Here is a 21,843-nt window from a genome sequence, read left to right on the forward strand (position 1 = left end):
GTATGTCAGGATGTAGAAAACTGAAATTTATCAATGCAAGAGAAAATAACTTAGGGAAAAAGAATCAGTGTAAGACAAGAAAAAAGGGAATTCAAAATTAAGATCTCTAGAAAAGAAAGTGGGAGAGAAAGATTTATGGACTCTAAAAACATTGCTTTATGCCCTGAGTGACATGTTATTTCCCGAACATGTGGACCTGATCTATACCACCTCAGTCTTCCCTGATGGCTCAGCAGGTAAAGAGTCCACCTGCAATGCAGGAGACTCAGGTTCAATCCCTGGGTTGGAAGGATCCCCTGGAGGAGGAAATGGCAACCCACTCCAGTATTCTTGCCTGGGAAATCCCATGTGCAGAGGAGCCTGGTGGGTTACAGTCCATGGGGTCGCAGAGTCAGACACGACTGGGTGCACTAGCACCTGCACCATCTCATCGTGTAAACAGCTCCTTGCTGGATGCCGCCTTCAGCAGAAAGCCTCTGTCCTTGCTACGTTAGCAAGGCTATGTGGTACCTAGCCTTTAACCAGGCACTCAGGCCTGAGAACACCTTTCAGATCTTTTAATCACAAAATCCCTTGCCTAACTTGTCAGTTCTTTCAGTATGGCAAAGAAGTAAGAATCTAAGAATAAATAATTAGCAGGTGACCAGATTTCTTTCCTAGATTCCCCTTCAGGAATCCTGTAAACAAACTGTGTGAACAAGATAAGGACTAGAGGAAGATCACGAGAAGTCCTGGAGCCTGCATGCAATGATTCTGACTCCATCTCAAGGATTAACTGAGATTACATCTCTCCTTTTCCTAGTAGTTCAGCCGGTAGAGAAATTGTCTGCAGTGAAGGAGACCCTGGTTTGATTCCTGGGTCGGGAAGATCTGCTGAAGAAGGGAATGGCTACACCCTCCAGTATTCTGGCCTGAAGAATTCCATGGACTGTATAGTCCATGGGGCCGCAAAGAGTCGAACCCAACTGAGCGACTTTCACTTTTCCTTTAAAATTTTCATGATTGAGCAGAACCTCCAGAAGTGTTTTTTTGGGGGACATTGAGTTTACCATCTTCCCAGAGTGCTGGCACTCTGATTAAAGGCAACTTTCCTTTCTATCTGTTTGTAAGTTTGATTCTGTAAGTGGTAAGCAGTGGGCCTTGATTCAACAATTCTGTAATGCCCCTTCTCTGTCTCTCACCCTCAGCCTGACGTCCCCACAACCCAAGGTTTTACTCTTTGGTTGTAACTCAGTTCAGGGCACTATGTCCCTTCTGCACCTAAAAATGAGAACAGGGAATGCAGCACTCTTGTGTGCTGGGGGCCTGCAGATGGTAGACATGAATGCATATTTCTTTTTAAAAAATATTTATTTATTTGACTGTATTGCATCTTAGTTGCAGCATGCAGGATTTTTAATTGCAGCATGGTAACTCTTAGTTGTGGCATGTGGGATCTAGTTTCCTGCCTAGGCATCAAACCCAGGAAGCTGGGACAGTGAGTTTAGGACCCTGGGGGTGGGGGAGGGGACATGGGGGAGGAGGAGGGACCCTGGGGGTGGGTGAGGGGACGTGGGGGTGGGTGAGGAATGGCTGGGCATCTACACTAGGAGCAGAGGTGTGAGGACTGCCAGACTGGACCTCAGCTCGAAGCCTGACAAGGGCTTCCTCGTTCTGTCCCCAGCTCAGTCTCCTTGGTCCCCCACATTCAAGAGCCTTCTGTGCTGCAGGCTGGAACTCCCTTCTTCATGGCCTGGGTCATATACTCCAGTTCAACTCAATTGTCCTGGACACTGGGGACTTCCCTCTAGCTCCACTGGGAGGAGGTCCTCCCTCCTCCAAACCTGGGGAGTGATGCTTCTTTACTTTGAGAAAGATCCGTACCCTGCACTACAGACACCTGACAAAATGTCTTACTTCCTGTTGCTAAGGGCTGAATTGTGTACCCCAAATTCTTATGTCGAGTCCTGACCTCCAGCACCTCAGAACGTGACTTTCTGCTGGCAGCACAGTCCAGCAGGTGGGATCTCGGCTCTTCACCCAGGGACCGAACCCATGGCCCCTGCAGTGGAAGCCTGGAGTCTTAACCACTGGACAACCAGAGGTCCCTAGAATGTGACTTTATTTGGAGTAGAGCTTTTAAAGAGATAATCAAGTTAAGATGAGGTCACTAGGTTGGGTCCTAATCCAGTACGAATGGTGCCCTTACAGAAGGGGAAATGTGGACACAAACGCACAGAGGGAAGACGATGTGAGCACACAGGGTGAAGATGGCCATCTATGAGCCAAGGTCAGAGGCCTCAGACTTCTGGGCTCCAGAACATGAGATGATAGATTCCTGTTGTCTAAGCCACAGGGCCTCTGGTATTTGTTCCGGCAGCTGGAGCTGACTGATGTTCTTCCTCTGAGGCCTGTGCATCCCCACGGTAGGAGCCTCCCTTCTCTCCCCCCAGCTGGACTCCAGTGTCCCCACCCCGCCCTCCTCCTGCTGTGATGTCCCAGCCACTTGCTGTTCCCTTGTCCGGGGAGTCAGACGGCAGACCTCAAGTGAAGGGGTGCGTGCTGAGGGTCAGGAGGAGCAGTAGGGCCCCAGGACAGGATCAGGATGAGTCTTTCATTTGCTTTTATTTGGTTTTTCAAGCTTGGGTTGTGGGGGTCACAGCTGGTGGACGGGGAAGCCAAGAAGGGACCCTTGAGAGCTGATGGGGCTGAGGGAGGGGAGGGGGGAAGGTTCCAGTGAGCAGGCTGGGTCCTGAGGCACACCGCTGGAGCTGAGGGGCTTGGCCGATCACCACAGGGCTTGCCTCGGGGAACCAAGCAGGAGCAACGCCAGGGGCCAGGTCTGTGGAGACACAACGGCTGTGCCCGGCGTGGACGCGCCGGCAGCCCGCAGAGACTGGTGTGGAACCTGGGTCTGTGCAGGAGTGGTCGTTGGCTCAGGGGGTGGTGTAAGGGCAGACGTGGGCTCGGGGTGGGGTGTGAGTCTCTGGATCTCATCGATCCAGTCGGTGAAGTAGGTGACGTTGGTGAAGATGCTGGGGTAGATGGGGTGTCGGCAGTCAAAGCCCCAGCTGGCCAGCCCCATCACAACCCAGGAACTGGCGAAGTCACAGACCAGGGGACCCCCGGAATCGCCCTAGGAAAGAAACGGGAGTTCAGGTGGGTGACTGAGCCAGTTCTGAGACCAGGTAGCAGGGTGGGGCCTATGAGTCTCTGCCCTCCAGCCTCATTCTGTGAATTTCCAATCAGCAACTTCCCACTGCAGATCAGCCCAATTAAGCCATGCAGGTAGGCACTGGAATCCTGCTTCAGGAAGTCCTGATTGACCCTCAAAACAATCACAGATCTATATTCATCAACATATGGATCCTAGGAAATGGCAACCCACTCCAGTACTCTTGCCCTGAAAATCCCATGGACAGAGGCTACAGTCCATGGGGGTGCAAAGAGTTGGACATGACTGAGCCACTTCACTTTCACTTTCACATGCCCAGGGAGGGTGTGGTAGTCAGGTCAAAGCACTGTCCAAGGCCGAGAAGGGACAGACAGCTGCAGGATTTGAGCTCAAGAGGGCTCTAAGAGCGGAACCTAGCCAGCTGAAGTTGCTGCAGACCTGGATCTTGCAAATTCTGAGCTGCAGCAGCACGTCCCCACCCAGGTCCTCCTCCTTTTTCACTCGTTTAGTCAGTCCTTTAGTTTTCTCTCAACTTCTTGATTGAGCATCTTCAGAGAGTGCCCATACCCAGGCCTGGGGGAGGCAGCCTGTATTGGTCAGGGAGCAGCTGAGGGTCCCCTGAGAGCTGCTAGGAGCTACTGGAGTCCTGAAATGCTGTCAGGGCAGGACCACCTGGGTGGAAATCCTCTCACTTCATCACCCAAAGGGAAGGGGTCATCCTTGGAGGCAGGGTGAGAGGAGCAGGATAGGATCCTGCCTTCCACACACTTGTCCAACACGCATGTCCAGCATCCAGGGCAGCTTCTGCCCTCAGGCACAGGGGTGAAATGTCAAGGTTCCTCCTTCACAGAGTTATCGTAAAGAAGGCAACCAGCCTGCCATCGTCAGACGTGACATGTGGAAGCAAGCCATGGAAGGGACAGGACAGGAAGGGAAGGGCAGTTCATAGGGTGGAGACACGGAGCTTTCCCGAGCTGAGATTCCAAACAGGACAACCCAACTTTCTGGTGCTGGCGCAGGGGGAGCGGGGAGCGCAGACGAGGAGAGGAGGGATGGCCAGGCGGGCGGCAGGAGGAGCAACGACATGTGGGAAGTGGGTCGGGGAGACAGGACTCGGGTTCCCAGGGCCTTAGGGTGGGGTTGGGGTTGCCTCCTGTGGAGCACTGTCCAGCTCATGTCGAGCACCTGGCTTGCTCTGGTGCTGTGATCTGGGTTGTGTAGAGAAGGAACCTGTCTAGAGGCAGCTATAGGAGAGAAGGCAAGAGATTATGGGTGGGGAGGGGCCAGGGTGGTGAGAAACAGTCAGATTTAGGACAGTATGTTGAAGGAGGCAACAGGAACTGTCACAGCAGAGCCTATCTCAGGAGGCTGTGCAGAGGGGAGGAACAGGCTAGGCGTGGAGCCCCGGGGCCTCCAGCGTTTAGCGGTGGGAGGGGAGGGGCCCAGGTGCAGAGTGGAGTAGCTGGCTGGCCCTGGTGCCCAGGAAATGGCAGTGAGGCTTGCCCAAGTGCCGAGTGAGAGGAGGGTTTGGAGCCACGGGTGGCTCGGGCAAGACAGGCTCCTGGGGACACTGGCCACGAGGCTCCGGGGCCCTGGGCATACTCCTGGGCAGAGCGGGTTAGATCCAGGGCTGTTAGGAGGGGTCCCTGGGGGAAGGAGGCAGAGACTGGGCAGCAGGGAGATTGCCCCTGCACGTTTATAGGAGAGCTGCGAAAGCGGAGACAAGTATGGAGCAAGGGAGCCTCTGTGCACCCGGAACTCCAGGAGGGACTGGGCACGACGGGCCAGGAGGCTCAGGAGAGACGGAAGATGCCGCTGGACTGGGAAGATGAACGGCACCCAGGCCAGTGAAACAGGAAGCCAGCTCTCCAGCTGAGAGGGAGGGGTGGCGGAAGCGGTGACTTGAAGGGAAGAGAAGGGTATACGGTGTGGCTAGCCAAAAGTAACCCTCAAAGACGGCCGTCCTCATCATTAGAACCTGGGGCTATGTTACCTTATGTGGCAAAAGGGACTCTACAGCTGTGATGGAGTTGAGAATCAGGAAATAGGAAGATTATCCTGGATTATCTGGCTGGACCCAACATAAACACAAAGGTACCCATGAGGAAAGAGGGAGGCAGGAGGTCAGAGTCAGAGGAGATGTGATGACAGGAGCAGAGGGAGGAGCAATGTGACTTGGTGACGTAGGAAGGGGCCATGAGCCAAGGATTGCTGAGGACCTCTAAAAAGATAGAAAAAGCAAGAAAACATTTTTTCCCAGAGCCTCCAGAAGGAAGCAGCCAGGTCAACACCTTGACTTTAGACTCTGAGGTCCAGAAATGTGAGATAATACATGTGTTGTCTGAGCCACCAATTTAAGGTGATGTCACCAAAGCACCAAGAAAGTCATACCAGGGGCTGCTTGGACATTGGGAATGTGCCATCATCTCCTCAGCTCTTCCCCTCTGGGGTTCCCACCTGGGGTGCCCTTGTCCCTCCCCACAGTGTACCCACCCTGAGCTGTTCAAGGCCAGGGGAAGGCCTGGTCCCTGTCTACCACAGGCCTCCAGGATTCGTGCAGATAAGCCTCGTGGTTGCTGATATTATGGTGGAATCTGGGCCAGTCTGAGGGAGATGGGAAGGGCTCAAAAAGCCTCCTGCTCCCTGGGGAGCTCTCAGAAGGCAGAGGAAGCTCCAACACTAGTGTATCCCGTGGAAAGTGAGCTGCGGTTTGCACTATTGAAGAGACAGAGCAAACCAAGGCAGTATATATGTGTTGGATGGGGCCAGGGCAGTGAATTCTACCTTGGGTGAGAGGACAGGTCTAAGACAGGCCCAGAAGAACAGGTACAATCCTGGTAGAAGGAGACAGACCAGGCCAGGAGACTGAAAGCCAAGACTTGCTATGTACCTACTGAATGTCAGGAACAGTATTAAACTTTTCTACAGGGACCTTATTAAGAGGAGGCTGTTAGCAACCCCATTTCATGGGTGAGGAAACTCAGCTAAGGTCACAATCCCAGTAAATGATATTGAATACCGAAACCAGGGCTCTCCTGCCCCACAGTCTGAGCACCGAATGCTTCTGTGGCCGGTCTCTCCTCAGACCTGTTTCTGGGTGCCCTGTGCAGGGGGCGGGGTACTTCCAGGGAGAGAAAAGGGGCCTGGGTTTCACGGTGGGGCCTGGAACAGGCGATGCAGCAGAAGACGAGTCCAGACAGAGTGTCTCAGGGAGGCTGTGGTGACTGAAAGGGTGAGAGTGGGAGGAGGGGTCATCTAATGGCTTGGCTCTTGGGGGTCCATCTCAGCGCCGTCCTCAGCCGGGAAGAAACGAGAGGAGTGGGCTCAAGGTCACTATGGACGTCCAGCAGGCAAGCAGACAGAGGGTTCCAGCCCTGGGCTCCGTGGGCAGGACCTCTGCAGGCTGGAAGGGAGGTCCGGGGTGACAGCGGATGGGGGCGCGGGGGACTGAGCCCTTCGTTTCACCTTCGGGAGCGGCTGACTCTGTGAGAAGGCCAGGCCAGGCCGGACAGCCAGACCGCTCATACCACTGCCTGTGGACTGGGAACCTGCAAGGAGGGCAAGGGGCCCAGCTTCCCGCTTCTGGCTCAGCAGCCCCGTGGGCGGCCGTGAGAACAGCCGTCAGTGAGGCCATCCTGTGGGCCAGGGGCAGCTCCTCCCTCCTGTGTGCATCTCCTGGCGTGCCAAAGCCTATCTCCACAGACTGGCTAGCTCTGAAAAGAGCAGAAATTGATCTCACAGTTCTAGAAGTCAGAAGTCTGAAGCCAACTATCTGTGTCTCTCCCTCTTTCTATAAGAAAACAAATCATTGGATTTAGAGCCCGCTCTAAATTCAGCAAGGTCTCATCTTGAGATGCTTAACAACCGTATCCGCAAAGACCTATTTCCAAATAAGGTCACATTCTGAGATTTAGGGGACACAAATTTAGGAGACGCCATCCAACCCACTACACCATCCTTGCAACAATCCCATGACGGAGGCCTCCAAAGCCTACGCTGTGGATGAGGACGCAGGCTCAGAGCGGAAACGAGCGCCCGAGGTCACGTGGTAGCGCAGTGTCTCCCTCCGGAGCCCTGACACTCCCCCTGCTCCACGACACCATCCGTGGAAGAATCAGCACGGGATGCCAGCCTGGGAGCCTGGGCCCTGAGGATGATGCCGTGGGGGTCAGGTGGGGCTTGGGGTCAGAACGCAGGGGCCCAAGCTGTGGCCCTTATTGTAGGGGAGCCACCTTCCTTCTCCAGGCTTGTTTTCTCACCATAAAGACACCACAGAGAGGGGAAAAGAAGCTTCACAGTCAAGTATCCAACAGTGGGGCTTCCTTGGTGGTCTGGTGGTTACGAGTCTGCCTTCCAATGCAGAGGATGCAGGTCCAATCCCTGGTCAGAGGACTGAGATCCCACATGCCCCGAGGCAGCTAAGTCTGTGCGGCAACTGCCAAGCCCACGCGCCCGGAAGCGCGCACGCCTCAACGAAAGCGGAGCCCGCGCGCCCGGAAGCGCGCACGCCTCAAGGAAAGCGGAGCCCGCGCTCCCGGAAGCCCGCACGCCTCAACGAAAGCGGAGCCCACGCTCCCGGAAGCGCGCACGCCTCAACGAAAGCGGAGCCCGCGCGCCCGGAAGCGCGCACGCCTCAACGAAAGCGGAGCCCGCGCGCCCGGAAGCGCGCACGCCTCAACGAAAGCGGAGCCCGCGCGCCCGGAAGCGCGCACGCCTCAAGGAAAGCGGAGCCCGCGCTCCCGGAAGCCCGCACGCCTCAACGAAAGCGGAGCCCACGCTCCCGGAAGCGCGCACGCCTCAACGAAAGCGGAGCCCGCGCGCCCGGAAGCGCGCACGCCTCAACGAAAGCGGAGCCCGCGCTCCCGGAAGCGCGCACGCCTCAACGAAAGCGGAGCCCGCGCGCCCGGAAGCGCGCACGCCTCAACGAAAGCGGAGCCCGCGCGCCCGGAAGCGCGCACGCCTCAACGAAAGCGGAGCCCGCGCGCCCGGAAGCGCGCACGCCTCAAGGAAAGCGGAGCCCGCGCGCCCGGAAGCGCGCACGCCTCAAGGAAAGCGGAGCCCGCGCGCCCGGAAGCGCGCACGCCTCAACGAAAGCGGAGTCCTCGCGCCCGGAAGCGCGCACGCCTCAAGGAAAGCGGAGCCCGCGCGCCCGGAAGCGCGCACGCCTCAAGGAAAGCGGAGCCCGCGCGCCGGGAAGCGCGCACGCCTCAAGGAAAGCGGAGCCCACACGCTGCCGCGGGAAGCCTGCCCGTCGCGACTCACACCCAGCCAACACGGCCGCAACAAACAGAGCGAGGCCAAAAACCCCACAAAACAAACGTCCAGCAGTAGATTGATATCCGGAATATGTAAAATACACAAGAGCCCCTAAAGGAAGAGACGGACAAACCAACCGAAAAATGAGAGGGGGGAAAATCCTGAAAGGAAACGTTACAGAAAAACATGTCCAAAGGTAAAAATATGTGAAAGTACATTCAATTCGTCACTGGAAAAGTGAAAACCACAGTAAGTTATTAAAATGAGAAAAGATGGAAAGTGCTAAGTACTGGTGAGGATATGAACTCTCATCCACTGCTCGAATGAATCGAAATGGAGAACCACTTTGGAGAAGTTTGGTAACATCTGCCAAAGTTTAATATACACACACCTTTAATCGAATAATTCTACTCAAGGGTTTCTGTGAAATAGAAGATAAAACATTTGGAAGTGAAATGAAATGAAAATTTGGAAAGTACTAAAATACGCATTAAAGTGTAACTGATCATAGGATTCAATGGACACAGGAGAGTCCTGTAGAGTAAGGAGACTGAACAGGTAACAGTATGGATGAGTCTCACAAACACAACGTTAAGACAAGAAAGACTGACAACTGGAAATAAATTCTACTTACAGAATATTCAGAATCTAATCCAAGGTATTAAAGGTGAAGATGCTGGTTTGTGCTGGGTGTTGGTGACAGGAAGGAGGTGTGAGCGGGGCCTCTGGGATATTGATCACATGTTGCCTCACTATGTGAAAATTCATGCAACTTATGAAAAGAGCATGGGTGTCTGTATGTTACACTTCAATAAAAACTTTAAAATATGCCTCAAGAATAGATGCTGTAGATGCCCTCATGTGCGAGGGGCTTAGGAAGGGGGTGGCCTGGGGGACGTGGCCAAGGGATGGAGCCCAGGAAGACGCAGAGAGGAGGAAACGGGAAGCCCAGGGGTCCACAAAGAGAGCAGAAGACCACAGCCCCTCCCCAGAGAGACTGAGGCCCTGAGAACAGCAGGGAAACAGACAGGGCCTGACTCACGTGGCAGATGGACTTTCCTGCCGAGAAGTCCCCGGCACACAGCATGTCCTCATGCACAGAGAAGTTTTTGCCTTTCGCATGTCCATATAACATGTTACAGAACTTGTTCTCAATGAAGCTCACCTTACCCTCCTGGAGATGGAAGGGTTCGAGCAGGGGAGCTGCGAGGACAAAGAGGAAATGAGGGAAGGATGCTGTGCCCTAGCTACAGAGGTCTGCCTTACCAGTCAGCACCAGCCCTCAGCTCGGGGCTTTCTCCGCACAGCTGGGCGTTCATCCTTGTTTCAGTCTTCTACTTATGTCTAATAAGCCCTCCTGTGTTTCTCAGACTTTTCCAAATTCATCCTATTCCCCCACCTCTTTCATAGCAACAGGCCACACTCCTGTTCCACAAAGGGAGCAGGCAAGTCCCTCCAGCACCTGCCACTCACTGGTGCTTAGCAACCTTTCACTAAGCTTCCCATCCACTCACCTTTTGTTTATCATTAACCTTGCTTTGCATCCACTTATTTCTCCATCCATCTACTATCTTTCCTCATGTCCCATTCACCCACTCATCCTTCCATAAATTTGCCTATACACTCATCTTTTCATCCATCTCTTCATTCTCCCCTCCAGCAATAGACCGCTCACTCCATCTCTCTGCCCACCATCCTTTCATCCATTGCCCAAACATCTTCCCTTCCACCCACTCGTCCTCCCACCTTCCCCCATCCATTCTCTCATCCAATCACGGATTTATTCATCATTCAATTACTCATTTATTCCTCTGTCCTTGTGCTAAGTATCTTTTAACTAATGATACAGGGGAACGTTTTAGTTGGGGCAGACAGGGTAAATGAAGTAAATAAGTAGCATTACTTTAGATCTAATAAGTGGTATAGAGGACATAAAACAGGGAGACATGCTATTAGGGGCAGCCTGTTTTAGCTCACATGATCAAGTAAAACTCCACAGAGGAGCAGCAGAGTTCCATATGGAAAAAAACGAGTTATGACAAGGTTAGTTGGGAAAGTAAATGAGTCCGGGGGATAGTCAAGGTGGAGACCTGAGGTGGGAATGGCCTTTGCATCGTCAAGGCAGGAGGGAGATCTGCTGGCTGGGGTGGTGTGGGTGAGGGATGGAGCAGGAGATGAGAGAGAGGAATGGGCCTGAGAGCCAAGACAGGGAGTTTTGACCTTATTTTAAGAAGAAACGAGAAGCACTGGGGGTAATGAGCAGGGAACTGGCATGACGCCTGCTCTGAAGCAAATGCTCAGACAGCTCTGTGGAGAGTGACAGAGCACGCAGGGTGGGAGCCGGGACCAGTCTGGAGTCCAGGGAGGAGGGGCCCGGGGGCAGCAGTGGGATACCTACCAGGTGCCAGGCCCTGCCTGGGGCGTGGACTGGGATGTCAGGGTCCCTGACCTCAAGGAGGAGCCTGTCTGTGTGTGTGTGTGCGCGCGCGTGTGTGTGTGTGTGTGTGTGTGAAGTGTGGTATGCATGTGTTGTGTGTGTGTGTGTGTGTGTGTGTGTGTGAAGTGTGGCATACATGTGTTATATGTGTGTGGTGTGAGAATTCTGGGGACCTGGTTGTTTGTCCTATGATTATTGACTGTTAACTGACATACTAATAGGCAAGGACCAGGGATGCTGGAACATCCCACCCACTGAAGCAGCATCTGTTCAAAATGCCTGGAGCACCTCTGTAGAGAAACACCATACCAAATTATCACCCTACAAATAATTACAAATGAATATTCTTTCCTTCCCTAATTTGGCATCCTAAGCATTTTACCAAGTCATAAACACTCCTTTCTTCAGTGAAGGCTCTTGCTCATAAGTTTTGGTCTACTTTTCTCCTCTTTCAATCTTAAAAAATACAATTTGCCTAACAAGTCTACAAATTAGATAGACAACCTGAGCTGGGAGAAAACCAAAGTGAGGTCTGGAGAGTAAAACCCTCTAAGTCATAATCATTCTAAACTGATCAGGCAGGCTCAGAGATCAGAGGTCATACTTGTATTTTCTTTCCACTTTTCCCAAGCACCTCCTATGCCACTGGGAAATCAGAGAGGTTGTCAGTGACCTGGAAGGAGTCAGGCCCCAACCATGACCTTTCAGTTGGATCAAGTCATCTCAGATCTATGGTTGATTTAAACCTTGGAATCAAGAACCAGAAAGACTTCAAGAACTCAGATTCTTGATTCCAAAGTCAAAGATTCCCAGACTTCAGAGCTTTACACTTAGGGAACACCAAAGCTTTAGAATCGCACACTTTCAGAACCAGAAGTAGAATGGTCCAGTCCTCTGGAAATGAAGCACAGTGGGCCAGGGGGACCTTTGTCTGGGGACCCCTCAGATGGAGGCACACCTCCCTTCTTTGTTCCTGTCCTTCTCCCCTTCCTCCTCCTCCTCTCATCCCCCCCAACTCCCCCACACCCTCTCACTTTCCTCGTTGAGCATCCCCCAGCCGGTTATCCAGCAGGACGAGTTCCTGGGGAGCTTCATGCCAGGGACTGGGAGGCAGGCGGGGACGATGGAGGAGGTGAAGTTCACAGGAGAGAGCAGCTGCAACATGGCGATGTCGCTCCCGAAGGGATGCAGCTTCTCGAAGTCTGGGTGCGTGATAACCCGGCTCACGGGTACCTCCCGGGTCTGAGGGCCGTGCTGGTAGAGCTGGGTGCTCCCTAACAGAACCCGGTAGCTCTCCGGGGCTTTGGGTTTGCTGGAGAAGGAAAGGCGCCTTGTCACCATCATCTCCAAGCGGGGACGCGCTCTCTGCCTGCATCCTCGTCTAACTGCCCGCACCCCTCTGGGCCCCTCCACTCCTCGTCTCCCCATTTTTAGTGTTCAGGAGCCCTTCTTTCCTGAGGCTGATTGATGCCCTGCTTACAGTTTCAGATATGTGGCTGGCGTCTCCATCACACACTAGAATTGCAGAAGCACTGAATCCTTGTTCTGGAAAGGTCCTCGGTGGGGTCATCACATGAAGGCCTTTTGATTGTAGGCAGCAGGCATTCTGGCTCAGTCCTGGCTCTAACTTCACCCTTCCCGAGACGCCACACAACCCACCGTCGGGCCCCATACTCTTGTTAACCATCCCCCACCTTTAAACACATCCATGCCCAAGGCCTGCTTCTCCACTTAGTTCCAAGGACAAAAGATTTGTTAAATAAATGAGCAAATGGGTGCAGGAAATGGAACCTTGCCTTTTTCCCCCAACACAGTTGCCAAATCTTCGCCCCACCCTCACTGTCTTCATGGCCCATCTACTTGGAGCCCCTCTCTCGTGTTCCCCTCATGAACCCTTCCCCTCCAGCAAGCCCTCCCTCTCCACAGCCCTTCTCCTGACCCCCACCCCATGTGCTCTGCCCTCCTTGTCCATGCTGGGCTTTCTCTTCTGACGGGATGGAGACATGGTGAGGTGGGATCTGCCACCCCTGATGCCACAGAGGGGCTTGCACGGAGCATGGCTCAGAGTGGGTGCTGACAGACCCTGAGCCCTGAAAGCTCCAGCGCCCAGACCTGGCCTGCGGTGCCTGAACGCCCTGGTGAGCCCCCTCCTCTGTTCAGAAGCCTGGCACCGAGCCAGCCCCGCGTGGCTGAGTGAAGGAGACTCCTGAGCAGCCCTGTCACTCTCCCAGCGAGCCCACCTCCCCCTTATGAGCCTAGTTCATAACACGGCTCCTCAAATGCACGCCAGGGACCGCGACTCCTCCCGGGCACACAGCTTCGCAGGAGTAATAAGAATCTCCCAGCTGCTGGCCACACATGCGGTGCCAGGCCCCCCCGCCGAGAGTCTGACACCTGGAAACAAGCCGACACTGAGCAGAAGCTGTGATCTGAGACAGGTCCACACCGCATGGCAGCGAGGATGGACACTGTCCGTCTCCTGAGGCTCCCCTGTGCTGGGGACAGATACACGGGCCAAGGGTGGAGCATGCCCACGATCTGGGCAGGTGAGCGGGGAGGACAGTCCAGGTGCGGGGAACACAGGCCAAAGGCGGAACGACACGCCTCTGAAGGCACACACTGCCCAGAGGAGGGCCCAGAGGAGCTAACGTGGGACGTCCATCCCCCTTCTCTCCTCTGCCCCTGCATCCCCCTCCCCTGCCAGAGCCTGTGCTGGCAGCCTAGGAAGGAGACTCACTTGAGAAAGCAGTGGGCGGTGGAAAGGAGCCAGCTGGAGTTAATGAGGACGGCTCCACACACGTGCGAGCCCTGGGACTGCAGGCTGGCCTGCCATGGCCACTGGCCGGCCTCCACGTCCCGGCCGCCGTAGATCCTCCCCATCACCTTGGGTTTCCCGCACACTGTGGAGACTCCCCTGCCACCTGTAACAGAGACACTGGTGGTGCCCCAAATGTCACAACCAGGAAGGCCGCCCCGCTTCACAGATGGGAGAACCATGCCAGGTGTCCAGCGGCCTAGCCGAAAGGCCAGGCGTCCAGCAGCCTAGCCAAAAGGCCAGGACTCTGCTTCACCGGCCGCCACTGAGGACGGGAGGGCAGAGCACAACGCATCAAGCCCTGTGGGGTCACGACCCAGGGGCCTGGGGGGTGGGGCAAGGAGGGACCAGCTCACAGGAGCGTCTGCAGACAGATGAACATCCTTGAGCAAAGCTGCCAAGGGCTGCACACATCACAGACCTCATTTCCGTCAACTAGCCTCCTCAATGCCTTGTCTTGTAGATCAAAGTACTAAAGGTCTCAGAAGTTGCCAAGATTACTCTCTCAAGATCATGACTTCTAAGGGCCTGTGCTCCCTCCACTTGACCCCATGTCTCAGGGAGGGAGATTTGCAGGCAGAAGCTGTGGTGCTGAGTGATCTGGGGCAAGTCACAGCCCTCTCTGACTCTGCAGGAGTCTCCATTTCTAAAAGAAGAAGGAGTGGGCTAATGAGGACAGCCCTGGTTCCAGGACTCACTCCTGGGAGGGCAGGAGTGTGCCCAGGCCCCCTGAGACCGGGCATCCTGGTCTAGGGCCTGGGCTCCCAGGGCGGCGGTGAGGGAAGTGAGAGCCCTGGGCCCTGGACTCAGGCCCGTTCACGCAGTAGACCTAGCGCTTTCCTCCACCCAGCCTCCAACCTCCGGACCAGACCCTGCTGGTCCCCACTCCCTCGCCCCACAAAGGGACTGGGTCTTCTCCGACCCTAAGGCCTCACAGAGGAGGGCCTGACCCACCTGTGTGGAGGGGACCTCTGGGCTGCCTGGCTGGCGGGAAGGGCAGAGAAACGATGAGACTGAGTGACTCACCAGGCCCTGGTCACGGCCGTCACCCTCAGGCCCTGTGGCCCGAATGGAGGCCCCAACGCACCTGTGGCTCCCGGGGCCAACCGCTGTGCTCGCCAAGTCGGGGCGCCGCCCCCCAACGCTCCCGCATCGCCTGCAGTCGGGCCGGGGGCGGCCGTGGCTGGGGACCCTCGCAGCTCCACGGTGGCCACGTCCAGCAGCAGCAGCCAGAGAAGAGCCGCAGGCTGGCCCGGGCCGCGGGGGATCCCCGCCGCCCTGCCCATTGCCGGGGTTACTGACCCCAGCCCGGCCCCACCCTGCTCTGGCCCCGCCCCAGACCAACGCCAAACAACTCTACTTCAACACGATTTTTAAACCGTGAAGTTCATTTATACAAAGGACACGTCAATGATTTTCAGTAAATGTTTTAAAAATTTATTGATTTATACTTAAATAAACCTTTTAGTTTAGAATGGTTTTAGATGTATGGAAAAACTGCAATGATAATACGAAGAGTTCTAGTATTCCTCCTCACCCTGTTTCCCCTAATGATAAGATCTTTGGATGGCCTTGGCACATTTGCCACAACTAGCGAGCCAATACTGATACCTTAATATTAACCTAAGCCCATTCTTTCTTTCTTTTTTAATCTTTTAAGTTTAAGGTGCATAGCATAGTGATTAGGAGAAGGAAATGGCAACCCACTCCAGTATTCTTGCTTGGAGAATCCCAGGGACAGAGGAGCCTGCTGGGCTGCCGTCTCTGGGGTCGCACAGAGTCGGACAGACTGAAGCGACTTAGCAGCAGCAGCGGCGTAGTGATTTGCCTTATATGCATCATGAAATGGTCACCCCGATAAATTTAGTGAACCCACATAGGTACAGAATTAAAGAAATAGGAAAAAAAATGTGTTTCCCTGTGATGAGAACTCAGAATTTACTCTAACAAGTTTCCTGTATCATATAGAGCAGTATTAATTATATTTATCATGTTGTATATTACCTTCCTAGTTCTTATAACCAGAAGTTTGTTTCTTTGACTATAGCTATCTAATTCCTACCTCCCCATTCCTGGCTTCTTGTAGCCACAAATTTGAGATCTCTTTTTTCTGTGCATTTGTTTGTTTTTGAAGTATAATTGACCTACAATGCTGTTAGTTGCTGTTACACAACATAGTGATTGGATATTTCTGCACATTTCAAAATAATAGGAATTGTTATGATATGTCACTGTACAAAGACATTACACAGTTATTCACTATATTCCCCACAGTGTACATTTCTTACCCATTTCACACTCATTTATTTGGCAATTAGAACTTAAAATATATATATTTATTTATTTATTTTGGCTCCCTTGGGTCTTGTTGCTCCACGAGGGGTTTGTCTAGTGGAGAGCGGGGAGTAGGTACTCTTTATCGTGGTGTGCAGGCTTCTCGTTGCTGTGGCTTCTCTCGTGGAGCACATTTTCCAGGGCATGGAGGCTTCAGTAATTGAGGTGCACTGGCTTAGTTGCCCCATAGCACGTGTTGTCTTCCTGGATCAGGAATTGAACACATGCCCCCTGTGTTGGCAGGTAAATTCTTGATCACTGGACCACCACGGAACTCTTGCCACGGGAACCTTGTACCTCAATCATCTCCCTCAGCTTTTGCTTTCTTCCCCCCCCCACCCAATCCTCTCCCTTCTGCTAACCACCTGTTTGTTCTCTTTGTCTATAACTCTGTTTGTTTTGTTATGTTTGTTCATTTATCTTTTAGATTCCAAAAGAAGTGTAATCATACAGTACTTGTCTTTGTCTGACTTATATCACTTAGCATGATAGTTTCTGAGCTTCTCAGGTGATGCTAGTGGTACAGAACCCACCGGCCAATGCAGGAGACATAAAACAAGCCAGTTCTAACTCTGGGTGGGGATGATTCCCCGGAGGAGGGCGTGGCGATTCGCCCCCAGCTGCCCCAGCCCAGTGTTCTTGCCTTGAGAATCCCATTTACAGAGAAGGCTGGTGTGCTTCTGTGCTCAGCTTTCTTATGGTCCAACTCTCACATCCACACACGACCACTGGAGAAACCACAGCCTTGACTAGACGGACCTTTGTTGGCAAAGTAATGTCTCTGCTTTTTAATGTGCTGTCTAGGTTGGCCATAACTTTTCTTCCAAGGGGCAAGGGACTTTTAATTTCATGGCTGCAGCCACCATCTGCAGTGATTTTGGAGCCCCAAGTAAATAAAGTCTCTCACTGTTTCCATTGTTTCCCCATCTATTTGCCATGAAGTAATGGGACTGGATGCCATGATTTTAGTTTTCTGAATGTTGAGTTTTAGCCAGCTCTTTCACTCTCCTCTTTCACTTTCATCAAGAAGCTCTTTAGTTCTTCGCTTTCTGCCATAAGGGTGATGTCATCTGCATATATGAGGTTATTGATATTTCTCCCGGCAATCTTGATCCCTGCTTATGCTTCATCCAGCCCTGCATTTCACATGATGTACTTTGCATATAAGCTAAATAAGCAATATGTGTGAATGGACCCTCATCTTTCTGAATCATTGCATTGTTCCTAGCAGGTGGATGAAAGAATTCCCATCAGTGTCGGGGATCCTCAGCAGAAATCATGCGTGTGGATAGAGGGGTGTCTGCGGCTTACGCTGGTGGGCACTCCTTCACCATCTCTGTGGTCCTAGCATTTGAGCCCCTAGAAGGGTGGGTCTGGTGGGCAGATGGCATGCAGAGGAGAACCTTCAGAGGTGTGTTGTTGGTGTAGCAGGCAGCAGTCAAAAGTCATGGTGCTTCCTGGGTAAGAGGCCAGATAACCAAGTGCTCTCTCAGGAAAAGGCCCTGAGAGTCGGCTGGACAGCTCCAGGTGTTGCTGGCTATTCTGTGGCACAGCTGATGGGCAAGGACAACTCCACATTGGGCCAAGGTGGTGAAAGTCTACAAAGTCTTGTGTCCCTGAACCCAACTGCCCCAGGAGCCATGGGGACTATTGAGTATCAATCTGGTCAGCTGTATCACTAGGTCTCAACCAACCTGTGTGTGTATGCTCAGTCATGTCTGACTCTTTGCGACCTCATGGACTGCATCCTGCCAGGCTCCTCTGTCCACGGGATTTCCCAGGCAAAAATACTGCAGTGTGTTTCCATTTCCTCCTTCAGGGGATCTTCCTCACCCAGGGATCGAGCTCAGGGATCCAGAGATCAAACTCAGGGATCCAGGGATCAATCTGCACTGCAGGTGGATTCTTTCTTTTAAGGCACCAGGGAAGACCTTCAACCAGTCTAGCTCCATGGAAACCTAACTTCTCAGGGATACACAGGACCTCTGGGGATCAGTGAACTGACAAGGATGAAGGTGGGTGTTTTGCAGAAAGTTTTCAGTTTCATCTCAGGTTCAAAGAATTTGTTAACAAAATAAGCCACTTGTTATACACAAATAAATAATACCAAAATTTTTTAGAGAATTATCTAGCTTTCTTTCAATATACTAATGTTAAAAGAAAAGAGAAATAGAAACAGCAGAGGATACATCACTGAATTGGGTTTTGACTAACATCCAGAATTAAACAGCACGGGGAAATCCCCTGACACAGCATTTCTGGAGTCCCAGTTGGGAAAAGTTCCCAGCAATGCATCTGTTTCATGAGTGAGATTTCAAATATTGCAGTTTGGGATTCCAGTTTATAATCCCAGGATGCAAACTGATACCATCATCAATCTGTGAGCAATTTCAGCTAGGTTTCAGGCTAATGCTATTTGTTTGTCATGTAAAACTTGGAATATTGTTAAGCCCGGGGCTTGGTTGGCCAGTGTCCCTCTGGGGGCTCAACAATTTCAAGACTTGTCTCCTGTCTTGCCTATGGTTCTGCAAAGCTTGCACTCACAGTAGGCAATCAGGGCACTCAAGTCAGGGCTGTGTCCAGGCAAGTTAAAAGCAAGGTCAGAGGCCTGATCTGTTTTGTCTCTGCGCCTGATCAAGACTATTTATTTAATTTACCTAATACTGGGGAGGTTTTGTCCCTGAGAGAGAGCATGAAGGACTGAGAATTGGAGAGCCTGGGGAGTCCTGCTCTGAGGACATACAGCTCTGACGTTCTCAAATCCTTTAGACATGTTCTCTATTCTTTTCTGAAGGCTTAGGATTCTTCTAGCAGTGGGAAGCTCATCTGAGTTTCATGTTTCCCTGATAGGATGAAGTGACCCATTTTTTAAAAAAAACTCTTCAACAGGAATTTGGCGACAAGGAGCTCATGATCTGAGCCACAGTCAGCTCCTGGTCTTGTTTTTGCTGACTGTATAGTGCTTCTCTGTCTTTGGCTGCAAAGAATATAATCAATCTGATTTCGATATTGACTATCTGGTGATGGCCATGTGTAGAGTCTTAAATTCAGACCTAAACTGAAGAAAGCAGGGAAAACCACTAGACCATTCAGGTATGACCTAAATCAAATCTCTTATGATTATACAGTGGAAGTGAGAAATAGATTTAAGGGATTAGATCTGATAGACAGAGAGCCTGATGAAGTATGGATGGAGGTTTGTGACATTGTACAGGAGACAGGGATCAAGAAAACCCCAAAGAAAAGGAAATGCAAAAAACCAAAATGGCTGTCTGAGGAGGCCTTACAAATAGCTGTGAAAAGAAGAGAAGTGAAAAGCAAAGAAGAAAAGGAAAGATATACCCATTTGAACGCAGAGTTCCAAAGAATAGCAAGGAGAGATAAGAAAGCCTTCCTCAGTGATCAGTGCAAAGAAATAGAGGAAAACAATAGAATGGGAAAGACTAGAGACCTCTTCAAGAAAATTAGAGATACCAAGGGAACATTTCATACAAAGATGGGCTCAATAAAGGACAAAAATGGTAGGGACCTAACAGAAGCAGAAGATATTAAGAAGAGGTGGCAAGAGTACACAGAAGAACTGTACAAAAAAGATCTTCACGGCCCAGATAATCATGATGGTGTGATCACTCATCTAGAGCCAGACATTCTGAAATGTGAAGTCAAGTGGGCCTTAGAAAGCATCACTACGAACAAAGCTAGTGGAGGTGATGGAATTCCAGTTGTGCTATTTCAAGTCCTAAAAGATGATGCTGTGAAAGTGCTGCACTCAATATGCCAGCAAATTTGGAAAACTCAGCAGTGGCCACAGAACTGGAAAAGGTCAGTTTTCTTTCCAACCCTTATAAAGGCAATGCCAAACAATGTTCAAACTACTGCACAATTGCACTCATCTCACATGCTAGCAAATTAATGCTCAAAATTCTCCAAGCCAGGCTTCAACAGTATGTGAACTGTGAACTTCCAGATGTTCAAGCTGGTTTTAGAAAAGGCATAGGAACCAGAGATCAAATTGCAAACATCAATTGGATTATCAAAAAAGCAAGAGCGTTTCAGAAAAACATCTATTTCTTTTTATTGACTGTGTGGATCACCACAAACTGTGGAAAAGTCTTAAAGAGAAGGGAATACCAGACCACCTGACCACTTGAGAAACCTGTATGCAGGTCAGGAAGCAACAGTTAGAACTGGACATGGAACAAGAGACTGGTTCCAAATAGGATAAGGAGTTGGTGATGGACAGGGAGGCCTGGCGTGCTGTGATTCATGGGGTCGAAAAGAGTCGGACACGACTGAGCGACTGAACTGAACTGAAGCCATGGACAGAGCTGAAGCTAATGAAGATCTGTGGGGGAAAGACTTTTGCAGATCTGCGTGGGGAACACCATGGCTCTCCTGTTCAGAGGCAATGGTTACAAAGGACAGAGGGCATGACCGTCTCCCCAAGCAGAGAACGCCACTTAGGGCAATGCTGAGGGTGTCTGGATGTCTGGAGCTCTGTCCTAAATGGTGCCCACTTAGGGCAATGCTGAGGGTGTCTGGATGTCTGGAGCTCCGTCCTAAATGGTGCCCACTTAGGGCAATGCTGAGGGTGTCTGGATGTCTGGAGCTCTGTCCTAAATGGTGCCCATTTGGGGCAATGCTGAGGGTGTCTGGATGTCTGGTGCTCCTTCCTAAATGGTGCCCACTTAGGGCAATGCTGAGGGTGTCTGGATGTCTGGCGCTCCGTCCTAAATGATGCCCACTTAGGGCAATGCTGAGGGTGTCTGGATGTCTGGAGCTCTGTCCTAAATGGTGCCCATTTGGGGCAATGTTGAGGGTGTCTGGATGTCTGGTGCTCCTTCCTAAATGGTGCCCACTTAGGGCAATGCTGAGGGTGTCTGGATGTCTGGCGCTCCTTCCTAAATGGTGCCCACTTAGGGCAATGCTGAGGGTGTCTGGATGTCTGGCGCTCCGTCCTAAATGATGCCCACTTAGGGCAATGCTGAGGGTGTCTGGATGTCTGGAGCTCTGTCCTAAATGGTGCCCATTTGGGGCAATGTTGAGGGTGTCTGGATGTCTGGTGCTCCTTCCTAAATGGTGCCCACTTAGGGCAATGCTGAGGGTGTCTGGATGTCTGGCGCTCCTTCCTAAATGGTGCCCATTTGGGGCAATGCTGAGGGTGTCTGGATGTCTGGAGCTCTGGGAGTGGGGCTGTGGCCGGGCACCATCCCTGGTCCTTCTCGTTTGTTATCTGACATCAGACCCCCATGAAGGACGGGTCAGCGGGTTGGTACTCAGATCCTAAAGATCACCTGGGAGGTGTGTGTGGGGGAGGTCTCAGGAGAGGTCTCTGTGGGATGCTCCGAGCGGTCTCTGGGTGAGATTTCTCAGAGTGGGCATGTGGGAGGTCCCCGTGTGGGGACAGTGTGGGTCTCTGTGGGGACTCTTAGTGAGGGGACCTCCGTTGGTGGCTGTCCTGCCCCTTACAAGAGAAGGACACAGGATTTTCCCTTCTGGTGTCCTCCTGTTCTGCTGGTGTCCCTCTGGGTCACTTCTCCACACAGGTGTCTTCGGGGTCAGCGCCCCCACCCCCAGCACTGCCCCCTCGATGCCTCTGGGGGGACCAGGCAGCCCCAGGCTCAGAGTCTCTGCCTGTGCCTGCCTCTCCCCTGAGCTCTGGAGGCCACTCTGTGCCCTGAGTCCCAGCCGCTCCCTGAGACCCTGTCTGAGCCCCCACTGCGGTGCCCACCCTGAGGGATGCGGCCCAGAGGCAAGACCTGGCCAGGCCAGACCTCAGCACAAGCAGGCCTGTGCACGCCGCCATGCAGGCCTGGAGCTGGTCCCGTGTGGGGGGTCCTAGCAGGC

At 52.4% G+C, this 21,843-nt stretch overlaps 1 protein-coding gene across 1 annotated transcript in view; it reads right to left on the reverse strand.

Moving 5' to 3' along the window:
* Positions 1–2,767: 2,767 nt before the first annotated feature.
* The window catches only part of LOC133048783 (putative serine protease 47), a 157,186-nt gene continuing 138,110 nt past the window's right edge, over positions 2,768–21,843 (reverse strand). The window contains exons 4-8 of the mRNA XM_061132541.1: positions 14,750–14,986; positions 13,585–13,768; positions 11,882–12,159; positions 9,453–9,613; positions 2,768–3,115 (exon numbers count right to left, since the gene is read on the reverse strand). Coding sequence (XP_060988524.1) covers positions 2,768–3,115; positions 9,453–9,613; positions 11,882–12,159; positions 13,585–13,768; positions 14,750–14,986 — 1,208 coding nt within the window. The remainder of the gene's footprint in view (positions 3,116–9,452; positions 9,614–11,881; positions 12,160–13,584; positions 13,769–14,749; positions 14,987–21,843) is intronic.

Source organism: Dama dama, chromosome 29, assembly GCF_033118175.1.
Source record: "Dama dama isolate Ldn47 chromosome 29, ASM3311817v1, whole genome shotgun sequence".
Taxonomy (NCBI): Eukaryota; Metazoa; Chordata; class Mammalia; order Artiodactyla; family Cervidae; genus Dama; species Dama dama.